The sequence below is a fragment of the Primulina tabacum genome, chromosome 17 (genome assembly GCF_025594145.1).
Source record: "Primulina tabacum isolate GXHZ01 chromosome 17, ASM2559414v2, whole genome shotgun sequence".
NCBI lineage: Eukaryota > Viridiplantae > Streptophyta > Magnoliopsida > Lamiales > Gesneriaceae > Primulina > Primulina tabacum.
In genome coordinates this window covers 23,122,380-23,137,581 of record NC_134566.1, presented here as the reverse complement: position 1 = coordinate 23,137,581, position 15,202 = coordinate 23,122,380, and the positions used below count along the sequence as shown (strand labels likewise).

The 15,202-nt window shown below is 33.0% G+C and overlaps 3 protein-coding genes and 1 long non-coding RNA gene across 4 annotated transcripts; all 4 read left to right on the top strand.

Moving 5' to 3' along the window:
- Positions 1-535: 535 nt before the first annotated feature.
- On the top strand, positions 536-1,390 carry LOC142530584 (uncharacterized). Its single transcript, XM_075636412.1, has one exon. It carries the CDS (start codon positions 536-538, stop codon positions 1,388-1,390), a length of 855 nt encoding a protein of 284 aa, XP_075492527.1.
- Positions 1,391-1,449: 59 nt separating this feature from the next.
- On the top strand, positions 1,450-2,413 carry LOC142530583 (uncharacterized). The gene is made up of 2 exons (XM_075636411.1): positions 1,450-1,597; positions 1,818-2,413. The coding sequence occupies exons 1-2, from the start codon at positions 1,450-1,452 to the stop codon at positions 2,411-2,413; spliced, it is 744 nt and encodes a 247-aa protein (XP_075492526.1).
- Positions 2,414-10,091: 7,678 nt separating this feature from the next.
- Positions 10,092-14,445, top strand: LOC142530378 (uncharacterized). Its single transcript, XR_012816146.1, has 3 exons — positions 10,092-10,278; positions 10,383-10,491; positions 14,011-14,445. It is a non-coding gene; the product is annotated as an uncharacterized LOC142530378 (long non-coding RNA).
- LOC142530286 (uncharacterized) lies at positions 12,914-13,973 on the top strand. The gene is made up of 2 exons (XM_075636045.1): positions 12,914-13,223; positions 13,317-13,973. Exons 1-2 carry the CDS (start codon positions 12,960-12,962, stop codon positions 13,710-13,712), a joined length of 660 nt encoding a protein of 219 aa, XP_075492160.1. The 5' UTR covers positions 12,914-12,959; the 3' UTR covers positions 13,713-13,973.
- Positions 14,446-15,202: the final 757 nt, after the last annotated feature.

Here is a 15,202-nt window from a genome sequence, read left to right as displayed (position 1 = left end):
AGGTTAGCATATCATATTTTTCTTAATGACTTCTTGCATTCTGTGTTTTATTTTTTAATGTAATTCATAAATTACTTTTCCAAAAAATTTAATAATTTTCTTCTTATTTTATTTTAAAAAAAACCCCTCAACTTAGTCACTCCATGAAATGCTATTTGACTTATAAAGATAGTCTCTGCGACTCGACTGTTTTGGTCGAATAAGCTTGAAGAAGGTATAAAAAAATTGGAACGAGTAGCTTTATTAACGAGAAAGAAAAGAGAAGAATAGGTGATGAAAATGAATAGGAAATATGACTTGCACAATAATGGGAGGAAAATTAATTATATTAGAAGTTAAAGTTAATTTTTTAAAGAAAGTACAGAATTTAATATAAATTCAACATCTGAACAACATATATGGGTACATGTATAGTTTAATAATAATTGTCGATAATTGTTGTTCAGTTGTTGAGTTATTGATTGACTATTACTTGTTTATTTTTTTGATAATTATTTTATTACTTGTTTAGGATTATAACTTGAACTATTTCAAAATGGAACATCAATCTGGTGCAAAGAAAGGAAAAACATTGATATCCTCTTTCTTTAAGAAGAGATATCGTCAAGCTAGTGAAGATACTTCAATTCCTACAGTCCTTACTATGCAATATCAATCCAGTGAAAGTCTTCCATCTCCCAATACCCAAATTTCTTCATGTTCCTCTCCTAGAGACGATCATCAGTCATCATCTACTTGCATTGAACGAGATCCGGGAAAAAGAAAACAGATATGTGAATATCATGTTAATGTACGAGATGAGATAAGACGTTCATATCTAAATATGAGGCCTTATCAACCAGATATGTTGGAGTATCCAGGTACAAAATTTGGAAGCCAGAATCGTCGTTTTCAGAAAAAATGGTTTCAGAAATTTTATTGGTTGGAGTATTCGCCTTCAAAAAATAAGGCATATTGTTTCTATTCTTTTCTTTTCCTGAATGATGTTAATTCATCTAATATATCGGCGTTGGTCAATGAAAGATTTGACAATTGGAAAAGGGTAAACCAAGGAAAAACATGTGCTTTTCTTGCCCATATTGGTGCTGCAGCTTCTTCGCCTCATACTATGTGTGAGAGAAGGGCTGGAAATTTGATGAGGCCCTCGCAACATATTGATAAAGTGATGCATGCACAATCTAAAGAGGAAAAAAAGAAAAACCGTCTGCGTTTGAGCACCTCAATTGTAGCTGTTCGTTGGCTAGCACTTCAAGGTTGTGTGTTTAGAGGTAACGATGAATCTCTATCTTCATCTAATCGTGGAAATTTTCTTGAATTGGTGAAGGCTTTTGCAAAAATGAATACAGAAATTGATGAAGTTGTGATTGAGAATGCTCCAAAAAATGCCTAATATATCGCTCCAGAAATTCAAAAAAAAATTTATATATTATGGTCAATAGAGTACGACAGATGGTTCGTGAAGAAGTTGGAGATAAATACTTCTGTATTCTTGTTGATGAAGCCCGAGATATATCTAAACGAGAGCAAATGGCCATTATATTGAGGTTTGTGAACAATCATGGGATTTTGACAGAAAGAATTTTTTGCCATCAAAAGTGTTAGTGACACTACCTCAATGAATTTGAAAAATGAGATATCAAATGTTCTTGTTCATCATGATCTCCATACTAAGAAAATCAGAGGCCAAGGATATGATGATGCTAGCAATATGCGTTGAACGTGGAATGGACTTCAAGCATTATTTTTCAAAGATTGTCCTTATGCATACTATGTCCACTGTTTTGCACATCGTTTACAACTGACATTGGTTTCTGCAGCTAATGATTTTAGTGTTATTTGGGAATTCTTTTCTCATTTGAACAATATTGTTAATAACAATATTGTCACTTCTTCTACTAAGCGCATTGCTGAATTACATACTGCACAAAGAAATGAAATTGTGTATAAATTGTCAATTGGAGAACGTGATTTTGGAAGTGGTGCAAACCAGATTGGTAATTTGCAACGAGCAGGAGCTACTCGTTGGAGTTCTCACTATGATTCGGTAAAAAGCTTGATAGGTATGTACACTGCAACTTGCAAAGTTTTTGAAGTTCTCACTGATCATTCTCCAAATGGAAGAGCTAAGGCTGAAGTTTGGGGGATTTACAGAAACATGTCAAGCTTTGAATTTGTGTTTATTTTGCACTTAATGCATAAAATTATGAGAACAACGGATACTCTTTCTCAAATTTTTCAAAGAAAATCTCTAGATATTTTGACTGTTATTACATTTGTCATTATTACCAAAACTAGACTTCAAGAATTTAGAGAATGTGGGTGGAATGAATTTCTTCAGGAAGTTAAAGTTTTTTGTTCAAGAAATGAAATTGATGTGCCTGACCTTGATTGTCTATATAAGATTGGACGTTGATGTCGGCAAAGTACAATAGAGCATCATTACGACTTTGATGTTTTTAATGGAGCAATAGATTTCATTTTGATGGAGTTAAATATTCGGTTCAATGAGTCATCGGTGGAAATTTTTTTCTCTTACTACAACTTTAGATCCTAAAAATTCATTTGACTCATTTAACAGTGATGATATTTGCAAGCTTGCAACGAAGTTTTATCCTGGAGATTTCACAGATCAAGAAATTTTTGCTTTGGAGTATGAATTGATACATTATAAACTTGATGTGATGCAGAATTTAAAGATTTCTACACTTGTTGAGTTGTGTCAGCAATTGACTGATAGTGGACGGTCAAATGTTTACGTTATGTTGACTAAATTGATTCATCTTGTTTTGATATAACCAGTGTCTACCACCACTACTGAGCGAGCTTTTTCAGCAATGAAGCATGTGAAGACGGCACTTTGCAATAAAATGGACGATGACTTTCTTGTCGATTGTTTGACACTCTATATTGAACGAGATTTAGCTAAACATATTGATGTAAATTCTATTATTGATGAATTTTATGTTTTAAAATCTCGTTGGGCACAACATCGTTGAATAATATAATGTAATTTTTTTTAATAATATATAACTTATCATATTGAGTTCAAGCCCCCCACCCCTCGAACTCTTATTCCTAGATCCGTCCCTGTACGTGAGATGGTCTCACGGATCGTATTTTGTGAGACGAATATCTTATTTGGGTCATCTATAAAAAAAATATTACTTTTTATACGAAAATTATTACTTTTTATTGTGAATATCGGTAGGGTTGACCTGTCTCACAGATAAAGTTTCGTAAGATCGCCTCACAAGAGACCTACTTATATATATAATATAATAATCATTACCTGATTAATATTGTTATATATATATAATGCGTATTTAGTTTTATATATGACGTCATATAACAATAATATACGGTGGGTGTCATGTTAATAATATTCAACCTCAAATTAACGTTAATCGTCTGATAATACGTTAGAATTATGTGGGCCTCACGTGACATGCACGTTTTCTCTAGCTTCGTCGCGTGGTGTGCGCAACACGACAAAAACCCAATGGCCATCGCATCCACATTATACAATAATTAAAAAAAAAATTAGGACAATAAATAATGTTTAAATTAGGAGAGTATGGGTCCCACGAGCAACGTGCTGTCACGCGATTCACACTAGTCCACAAACACGTGCCAAGGCTTCGTGAGGGATGGATAGAAGGGCAATATAGTCAATGGGAGAGTAGAACATTTTTTGTCGGCGCGTGACCCGTTTGCACTCCGACAGCTCTCGTTTGGTTACTACCAGAATCCTTGATTTTTTTCAAAAAAACCCATGGAAATTTTGACCTTTTGCTAACAAGAGAAAATAGACACCCAAGTGTATCCATCACCACAACAAACAAATTAAACAAATGGACTGGTTGTCGTAATTAGCGGCCTTGGAATTAGCAGGATGGGTTTGGTGTTAGCCTTTTCAAATTTATGAATATTATCCATAAAAATGTGTGAAAATTCTACAAAAATGAACTATTAACATTGAGAGAGGTCTAGTAATACTTTATCAGTGACGAGTTAAAATTCTTTAGCATTGTTTCATTACTAAACTCGTGATCGAATTAGTTTATTTTTTAAAAAAAATCAATTAAATGACCTGACTGAAAAACATTTGTATCATATAAAATAATCATATAATATACTAAATAATATGTTTTAAATTCTAAATATTTTGAATGTATATAAATAACAATAATAATAATATAATATATTTATCAAAATTTAAAATCTAAAACACATATATATCATACATATAGTTATATCTATATTTTAAAAAAATTAATCAAAATAAGCTCTAATGCTAATAAAATAATATTTTTACAAAGTTCAAAATCTAAATAATCATACATATAACTAAAATAGAACTTAAAATATAAAATAATTTTTTGAAGAAATATAGGAAAATAATCAAATTTTAAACAAAACAAAATTTAAAAATTAAATAAAGGTGAACATGTCAGATCGATCTTTAACCGGTTTATTGATTTATTTACCGTTCCAATCGTTCTTGACCGATTTTTCCGTAAAAACGGTTATTAGACTTGGTTTGGAACAGACCCGTAACTAGTTCTCAATCGATCCAATCCCGTTTTAAAAACACTGATTTTTAGTAATTCTTCTTCCCGTATATATGAACGCTTTTTTCGTGTTTTTTTTTTCAATTGTACTAAATATATAGTTCAATTTTTGTATATAATAATATTTTTGCTTAATTTTTTTTACTAATATATCTCTGTTAACTTAGTCGAAAGATGTGCTATCATTTTTAATGATTAAATACGGATAAACATGAATTTTGTTTCTAGGGAGAGATTTATATATAAAGGGAATATTACAATCAAATCAATTATCTAAATATCATCAACATATAATACTCTCTTTTAGATGATTAATTGATAGAGAATCCAGTGTTGCTTCATTAAAATCTTGTCAATAAAACCAAGTGGGAAAAATCTGACTTCCCCTAACTTCAATCATAAAAATCCATTTAATTGATGCTTCCCTATCTTATACACTAATTTCTTGGATGTCGATGTTGGCAATGCTTTTGTTAATAAATCAGCTACATTTTCTCTATATTTGTAGGGCATCAATATCAATTTTCTCTTGGAGTTTATGTGTGTAAATTTTTTTTGGCGAAATGTGTTTCATTATATCTCCTTTAATATATCATCTTTTCAGTTGTGCAATGTAAGCAGCATTATCTTCAAATATAGTAGTCGTGCTATCTTTAGTTGTTGGTGTTAGATTATCGTTTTCTCGCACCCAAGGCGTATCGAAAGTTTAAAAATTTTAATTTTGATGTTCAAAATGTTCATTGGACGTAGTATGATTTAAACCATTCATTTAGTATTTAGATCTGATTTGCCTTTGCGTATATAATGTTGGCTCCAACAATTCCGAGTTTTAAGTGTATATAGCCCTTCTTGAAAATCTATATGAATGAATCTTCTTTCTTCTTTGATCGTCAAATCAAGTTCATGATCAAATTTGTTCTTCGTATAGATTGCACTAGAGATCTAAATGAAATTTGCATTGAGATTAGATAGCCAGAATTAAATAAACCCATCAGTATTGCAGTGACGTCAGGGCGGCAACGCGGTGGACAAAATTTTGTTTTCCAAAATATGGGGTGGCCGATTTTCCTTGTGAGGAGAGAAAATTTTTGTGCACAAAATTTATGTAAAAATTATGTTATTTCATGTAACCTTTCATGAAGTATTTATAAGTTTTGATTCACGATCAAATAGAGTTTCCTACTTGAATTAGGATACTGTAATTTTATGATTTAAAATTCTCATGTAGTATTATTTTTTCTTGAAAATATCATGCAAATTAAACTCTTGATAATACATGATATATATCTGTGTGTGTGTATATATATTAATATATCTATATGAATATATATACACACACATATAGAAATTTATTAAATTAAATATTCATTATTTAATTTTTTAATTAATAATTATTTGATAAATTCTATATTCTTCTAGAATATTCAACGAAATTTTTGTACATAGTAGTCACAACTACTAATATTATTATATAATAAGTAGATTCTAAATTTACTAAATAAATAATTGTGAACTCATTATAACTCAATCGACGATCATACAACATCAATGTATCGATGTTACAAATCTAGTTCTTATAATAAAAAAATTAAATTTCGAATGAAATTTTTTTCCGCTGATCCATTTTTTTGTAGCTACAAGTTTTGTGAGCTAATTCACTAAAACAGACAGTTCTATTATTCTCACTTAATTAATTGTTAAGATAACTTCCACATCTTATACTGCATGAAATCAACTTATAAACTCCTTTATAAGTAATCTGTCTTATTTTCATCAAACTACAGTAATTAAATTCAACTTTTGAACTTGACTATCTCAATGAGTACACATAATACAATACTTGTATGACCTTTAATGGTTCAAGGATACAACTATCCGTGAGTTTAGAACACCGTGTGATTTAGAATAATATTTTTTCATATCCGAGCTTATCCAAATTAACCTCATTCTTTTCATCAACCCCTTGATCAAGAACGTCAGAACTTCTAAGACCCTAGAATTAATTATCTGGAAATTTAGGATTATTAAAATAAGTATTGAGTTGATTAATTAAAATAATTAATTATGCCAAATAGATTCAGAAAATGTGTTAAAAATATGTATTTTTAGAATATCAGAGTTAATACTGTTGAAACATTTCATGTGCACAATCTTGATTTTAATGTTAGTAAAAATTGTTATTGTATTTCTAACATATCTACTCATGTGTGAAGTTGCAAACACAAGAAGCAAACTGAAACTGAATTTAGCCAAACTGAATGTCTGCCGAGTTTTGGTATTTTGATTATATCTCTTATCTGGATGATTCAAATGACAATCCGTCACCTAAACTATTTGGAAAACTCAATTTGGAACAAGTCGTATTTCACTTCATTTGGGCAAAATCGGATGTTAACAAGGTCTAACTAATCGCTGAATTATCAAACTGATTGCACGAAACAACAATAAGTTGGGTATGAGAAGTTGCTGTATTTTGGTCATACAAAAGCTTTTGAAGAGGATTCAAAGCATTGACAGTTAACATGAAGAAATCAGTTAGTTGAGAGCACAAGCCCTTGTGTGAGGAAACATTTGAGATGTACACTGTAAAGGATAAAATTTCTCACACACAATCACTCACACATATTCAAGAGAGTTGAACTTCAAAGATTAGTGAGTCTTGCACAAAGACAATAAACTTGTGTATGTAGTCTTTGCATATGAGACATTAAACAATATGTTGATTTTTAGGTGCTGCCTGCAATCTTGAGAGCTAGGAATTTCAATTAGGCAAGAGATAAGTACTAAGTTGAAATGAGTTTGTACAAGGTGTTGTATAAATCAAAGTCTTCTAGTGGATCCTTCTCAAGTTGAAGAAGGGGTGACGTAGGAGCATTTGAAGTCTCCGAACATTCATAAACAAATTCGTGTCTATTTATTTATTGCTTTTGCTTATCATTTTTATAGTTTTAAAGATGTATTATTGAATCATTTTATGTGTTCTTCAAATACCAAAATATTGCATAACAAGTGTTCGATAAAATGCTTCAATCAAAATATTTTTATTCATTCAACTTGCATATATTTTAAATAATTTACAAAATATTTAATCGGTTTATACGAAAGATTATTTCGAGTGTCTTCCGCTTGGTTTGAAGACCAAACTTGATTTAATTCATCGTTGTTCAATATTTCAAGAACCTAGCTATTGTAGTTCAACTATTATCCCTCTAATCGATCATGTTAAGTGGTATCAGAGCGGATTATTTTTGAAAGAACATTGAATCTGATTTTGGTGTAAATTTCAGATTTTTTAAACATATATATGCAAAACTGGATTTTCGTGCAGCTTGCAGCGACCGTGTAACAAATGACATATCTCCTTGCTCAAGTATCCAAATGACGAACCGCGTTTTGCGTTGCAAATTAGACTTGAGAGGATTACAGTGGTATAAAATTTGCAGCTTATTTATGCTCGAGAAAAATCTGTTTATTCGTTGGAGACAGAGCATATGTGCTGTGGAAGAAATGAGCTATTGAGAAAATTGGTTAGTCACTCCTCTAGTTATATAAATTTCAAACTTTCAAAAATATAGGGGGAAAACTCATTGTAATTTTAATTGATAGATTATTTTTAAATATTGAGGAGGGAAATTTTGTTTGAAATGTTTTGAAAATATGAATTTTTGATTCACACAAAAAGGAGGAGAAATATGTTAGTTGAATCGATTGTTTATCCAAGTTTTGTGATCATCAAAAGGGGAGCGATTGTTGGAACATTTAATGTTAACCATTTTGATTTTGATGTTAACAAAACTTGTTATTGTATTTCTAACATATTTACTCATGTGTGAAGTTGCAAACACATGAAGCAAACTGAAACTGAATTTAGCCAAACTAAATTTCTGGCGAGTTTCGGTGTTTTGAAGATATCTCTCAGCTAGATGATTCAAATGATAATCCGCCAACTTAAATGATCAGAACACTCAATTTGAAACAAGTCGTATTTCACGTCAGTTAGGCAAAATCGGATGTTATTAAATCTAACTGATCGCTGAATTACCAAATTGATTGCACGAAAACAACAATCAGTTGGGTATGAGCAGTCGCTATATTTTGTTCATATCTCTCATCTCGGTTATTGAAATGAAGCAATTCAGTATGCGTTGGAAAGCTATGACGATGATCTACAAATCATATTCAGAAGTCAAAGTCTGAATCGAAGCTTAAGATGTTGATAAATGACAATAAAATTATTGGTTTTGCACAAACTGAAATAAGCTAGACCAGCTGAAACTGAACCAGACCAGCTGAAACTGAACTGAACTAGACCAGTTGAACTGAACTAGACCAGCTGAAACTGAACCGAACCAGCTGAACTGAACCAGACCAGAACTGAACCAGATCAGAACTGAACTGAACCGGACCTGCTGAAACTGAACCAGACCTGATGAACTGAACTAGACCAGTTGAACTAAACCAGTTGACCAGAGTTGACCACTTGGGAAAATGTCCAGCAAGGCAAATTTGACCGTTGCAATTTCAGAAACAGTACAAAAACTTTCCAAACAGTCATATTCTTTTATCTAACGTATATATTATTGTTGGAGCCTATAAATACAATATCTTGAAGATCAAACAAAAGATTTTGAAGGGGATTCAAAGAATGGACAGTTAGCATGAAAAAATCAGCTAGTTGAGAGTACAAACCCTTGTGTGAGGATACCTTTGAGATGTACAATGTAAATGATAAATACTTCACACACAATCACTCACACATATACAAGAGAGTTGAACTTCGAAAATTAGTTGAGTAAGTCTTGCACAAAGACAATAAACTTGTGTATGTAGTCTTTTCATATGAGACATTAAACAATATGCTGATTGTGAGGTGATGGCTGCAACCTTGAGTGCTAGAAGTTTCAATTAGGCAAGAGATAAGTACTAGGTTGAAATGGGTTCGTACAAAGTGTTGTATAAATCAAAGTCTTCTAGTGGATCCTTCCCAAGTTGAAGAAGGGGTGACGTAGGAGCATTTGAAGTCTCCGAACATCCAGAAACAAATTCGTGTCTTTATTTTTGCATTTACTTATCATTTTCATAGTTTTAAAGATGCATTGTTGAATCATTTTATGTGTTCTTCAAATACCAAAATATTGCATACCAGGTGTTTGATAAAATGATTCAAACAAAATATTTTTACTCATTCAACATATATATTTATAATGCTTTACAAAAAATTTAATCGATTTATATGAAGGATTATTTCGAGTGTCGGTTTGAACACCAAACTCGATTTAATTCATCGATGTTCAATATTTCAAGAACCGAGCTATTGTAGCTCAACGATTATCCCTCTAATCGATCCTGTCAAATACGATATAAAATACATCCGGAGTTTAAATAACATATGAGAGCAAAATAAATGCAATACCGGGATAAATGGGCATGTGTTACTAATTTTAGTAACCAATTTAAACTACATTATATACATATACATACAATTGCCATATTTAGAAAAAAGTAAAGAATAAAGAAAACCCAATCCCTTCTCCCATGTTCCCGTCAGCCATCTCTTACCGTCTCCAGCCACCGCCGCGCGACGCTTTCAGACACCGGAGTTGCAGCACCGTGAGATCAGTTTTACCCTACACTGATCGAAGAAAGAACCAACTCACTTTCAACCTATTTTAGCTCTTCCGTGCACGAGCTTTTCATTCGATTCGATGTGAGTTTTGCTTCGTTCTTTTGGTTGATTTGTGGTGTAGTGAGTAGAATTCGAAGCACTGATTTTTCCCCTGCTGTTTTTTTTCCAAATTCCAACCGCTATAGGGCGTTTCCGACGACTTTCTCGGGGAAAAACCACCACGGGACGCTAGCAACTAAATGAAGCCCCGATCTTGACGAGTTCGAGACTGAAATTCTAGCTCTTGTTCGTATTGTAAGCTGCGGGTTTTCGCGTTTTTAGCCACACCGATTTACTTTGCTTTCGTAGATTGAAATGCATTCAATGTTCTAAATTTCGGCCTAGGCGGCCGCCTAGGCGCTAGGCGGAGGCCATCCGCACCGATAAGGTGCTAGGCGGCCAGCCCAGGCGCTAGGCGGGCTTGGGCGCGCCTAGGCGGAGGCTGGCCGCCTAGGTGGGCCTGAATTGTTAAAAAAAAAAACTCGGGCTTAAAAAATGTAATGATCCGCTAGAAGCCCATTAAAAAAAATAAAATTTGGGCGGTCTGCTTCATTTCTTTGTCTGCGTTTCTTTCTCTCGTTATTTTCCAGGGCTCTTTCTCGGCCAGACTACCACTCGTTCCAGAAAATCCTTCTCGGTCCAGGACTCCTCGTTCCAGAGGCTTCAGGCTCGTTATTCTTCCTTCTCACTTTCTTGCATATATGATATATTTTTTCTCCTGATTATTGGCCAAAGTTTTCTTTTTTTAGTTTTTTATAAATATGGACAAAAATTAGGTCTTTTGAGTTTTCAGTTTTGAGTTTTGTATTAACTTGCTTACACTAGTTTTGAGTTTTTTATTGGAACATGGTGATTCTTTTTCATTAAAAATTATGTTGTTTGAGCTGTGGCAGTGGCGCAGTGCATTGTTTGAGTTTTTTGGTACTTTCATTCGTTTGTGTGGTGATAAAAGTTAGCTGTCCATTCTTTGAAAATTTTGTTGTATATGGGACATGGTTTATTGCTGTTACATATCATATTTGGTGCAAGTTTATTGCTGAAAATGTTTAACTGTTTCGTATTCAGCAAGGTTTGGACGGTGACAATGGCAAACAATCCATCGTCGACTGCATCCATCACTCAGCCTGAATCTGGGATTCTTAAGAGAAAGTCGAATGACATCGGATGGGAGTTTGGTATGTTGATTGATCCTAAGAACCTCGACAAATTTAAATGTAAGTTGTGTGAGAAAATGATTTCTGGTGGAGTGTATAGAATCAAGGAGCACATAGAAAATATACCTGGAAATGTATCTGGGTGTCGAATCACATCTCAAGAAGATCGTAATAAGTGCAAACATGCTATTTTAGAAGGGAAGAACAAAAAGAAAAACAAAATACTGGAAGAACAAAGTTGTAGAGCGGAGGTGAATATTTCTCTAGATGAAGAAGAAGATGCTGAAATTGAAGGGATAGATGGAATTAAAAAGCCTCATCTACTTGGCCCCATGGATAGATATGCATCGATGATTACTCCAAAAAATGTAAGTTCAAGTGAGAGTAAAGTGCTTCGCCAAAAAAATTAAATGAGGCTCTTTTCAAAGAGAGAACTCAACAAGTTCAACAATATGTTGGGAGATGGGCTTATGAAAATGGAATCCCATTCAATGCTCTTGATAATGATAGTTTCAAGCAACTAATGGAGGCAGTGGGTCAATTTGGGCTAGGGTTCAAGCCTCCAACTCAATATCATTTTAGAGAGCCACTTTTGAAAGCTGAAGTTGAAAGAACAAAGCAACTGTTGAAGAAGCACGAAGAAGAATGGGAAAAGAATGGGTGCTCGATTATGACAGATGCATGGAGTGATAGAAAAAGAAGAAGAATTTTAAATATTTTTGTTAATTGCAAGGAGGATACAGTATTTTTAGAGTCCAAGGAGTCTTCAGACGAGGCACATACAGCTGGATTTATTTTTGAGTATGTTGACAAGTGTGTGGAACAAGTAGGAGCTCATAATGTTGTTCAGATTGTAACAGACAATGCCACCAACAATATGGCTGCGGCTAAATTGATGAAAGAAAAGCGGCCTGGGATTTTTTGGACTTCATGTGCAACTCATACTGTTAATCTCATGCTTGAAAGTATTGGCAAGCTTCCAAGATTTAAAAAGATTATCGACCAAGCCAAGTCTTTTACCATTTTCATTTATGCTCACCATAAGACTTTGTCATTGATGAGAAGTTTTACCAAGAAAAGAGACATAGTCCGGCCAGGAGTTACCAGGTTTGCATCAAACTTCCTCACATTGCAAAGTTTGATTGAGAAAAAATCTAATTTAAGGGCCATGTTTACAAGTGATATGTGGGAGCACTGTAAATGGTCAAAGACAAACAAAGGGAAATTGGTTTACTCTACTGTGATAAGCATGAGTTTTTGGAATGGTGTGACACTTTGTTTGAAAATATTTGCTCCTTTGGTAAGAGTTCTCCGATTGGTTGACGGAGATAGAAAGTCATCCATGGGGTTTCTATATGGGGAGCTTCTTCGAGCTAAAGAAGAGATCAAGGTGGCCCTTAACAATGTCGAATCAAATTATCAGCCTATCATAGTGATTCTTGAGTCAAAAATGAAGGATAGACTTGATACATAATTACATACCACGACCTTTTTGTTGAATCCCTACTCTACTACATAGATAGTTCTAATGCTCTTTATGGAGAGGTCGCGGCAGGGATTTTTGAATGCATGGAAGTTTTGCATGCCGATGAGTTTGAACTGCAAGATACAATTATTAACAAGGAATTTGCAAAATATAGAGATAAGACTGGGTTATTTGGGAAAGCATTGGCTGCAAAAGCATGTGAAAAAAATGATGATACATTTGATCCATGTACATGGTGGAGTACCTACGGTGCTCACACACCCAACTTGCTAAGAGTGGCATTGAGGATTCTTTCATTAACTACAAGTTCATCTGGGTGTGAAAGAAATTGGAGTGCATTTGAAGGAGTAAGTTTAAACTTTAATTAAAATAAATTATTGATTTTTAAAGTGTATATTCATTTTCCTAACTTTACTAATTACTTTCTCGGTTTTTTTTAGATTCATACAAAGAAGAGAAATATGTTGGATGTCCATAGGTTGAACAATCTAGTATTTGTCCAATTTAATGCTAGATTGTTTAACAAGCAAAAAAGAGAGAAAGAAAAGAATGTCGACGTCCTTCTTGAAAAAGATGCTTCAAATGCACAAGGTTGGATTGTGGATGGTGGGGAAGAAAATGAAGTTGAACCAGGTTCGGGGCTCACTTGGCAATTAGTTGATGAAGCAACTAGGGCAGATGAAAATCTACAGCTCCAAAGAAGCTCTAGAGTTCGAGAACTTCATGAGGATGATTTTGAATCTGAAGAAGAAGATGATGATCAAAATGATGATATTGATTTTGTGTCCGATGAAGAACTAGTTGTTGAAAATTTCAGAGAAGAAGAAGTGGATTAAATTTGTGATGACACATTAGACTATTTCATTTTAAATGTTGAAAGAAATCTGAATTCTTTCTTATTTTGTTGAGATGACACATTAGACTATGTTGGGAATATTTTGAACGTATTTTAAATTTGATGTTATTGTGTTGAAGTTCTAGTATATGATTTATTATGTCTTGATATCGTAGAATCCGATTAGCGGCGCCTAGTCCCCGCCTAGGCGCTAGGCGCTGGGCTGGCGCCCGACTAACGCCTAGCGAATTTTATAACCTTGGCATTATATTGACATATATATCGGATTTATTTTGTAGGTTATCTTTGGAAAGCAGGTATAATTCGATGAGTTATAAATTTAGTCGGATTGAAATATGCGATTATTTTGGGAATTCTGGTTAATATGTTGATTATCGGAGTTTTTGGGATTTATTTTGAGCAATAATTAGTGAATAAAATTGTATTGGTGTTAAGTTGAAAATTTAAACAGAATCGTTGAATAATTCAATAATTTTAATCGATGATGAGATTTAATTTGCGGAATATATAATTATTGGAAATATTACTGTAATTGGTAAATTATTGAGAATACAGGCATTAATTTTTTTATATTAAATCAATAAGTTGAATTTTTAGTAAATAAATTCAACTTTAATAATTTTAGAAATAAATTGGATTATTTAGCTTTATGGGTAAATTGTAGAATTATTCGGCATATTATCCTATTTGTTAGTCGAACAGATTAAATTTGATCATTTATCATTGTTCTAGTCGATTTATGTATATTACAGTTCAATAACATACGACAATAATATATAAATTATGTTTTAAACATATTTATGTGTCGTTATGGCCTATGAGTGTAAATGTGATTATGTGGTTTGTATGATTTTGTTAAATGCCTTGTTGATTATATGCTTATTAATTTGACATATTTTATGGAATTTAGTATAGAGCATTATATTATGACATTCATGTTGAGCCCTATCATTTTTTATACCCATTATTTCTGTTATATTGTATACTGGCACAAATGGTTATTTCGGAATCATCGAATGACTTTCGAACATAGTTCTCCTTGAGACCCAAACTATGATTGTATATATCTTGATGAAATTCTGTGTGATATGAACTTGAAATATTGACATCATATGCTGTTCATTATTGTGCCTACCTATTGCATTGTTATAGTATCAGTTGTATGGAGGCCGAATCGTGTGTGTTTATTAGGAACAACGGGACATACCTCGCATAGTTGGCAAGACGATTTAACTGCATGACAATGTAGCTCCCCTGTGTGTTATTGCTCAAACATTACTCATGTTGTTTCATACTGTTCATTGACTCTTATTACTCCTGTTGTTATTGAGTCATGTTCATGCATAACATATTTCATTTTAAATATGTTATGCATGATTTATGAATATCTTTGTTGTTGTTTAACTATTTCTTATCAGAATTCTCACCTCAATATTTTATATTATGATTGCTATTGTGGTTGTTATTGGC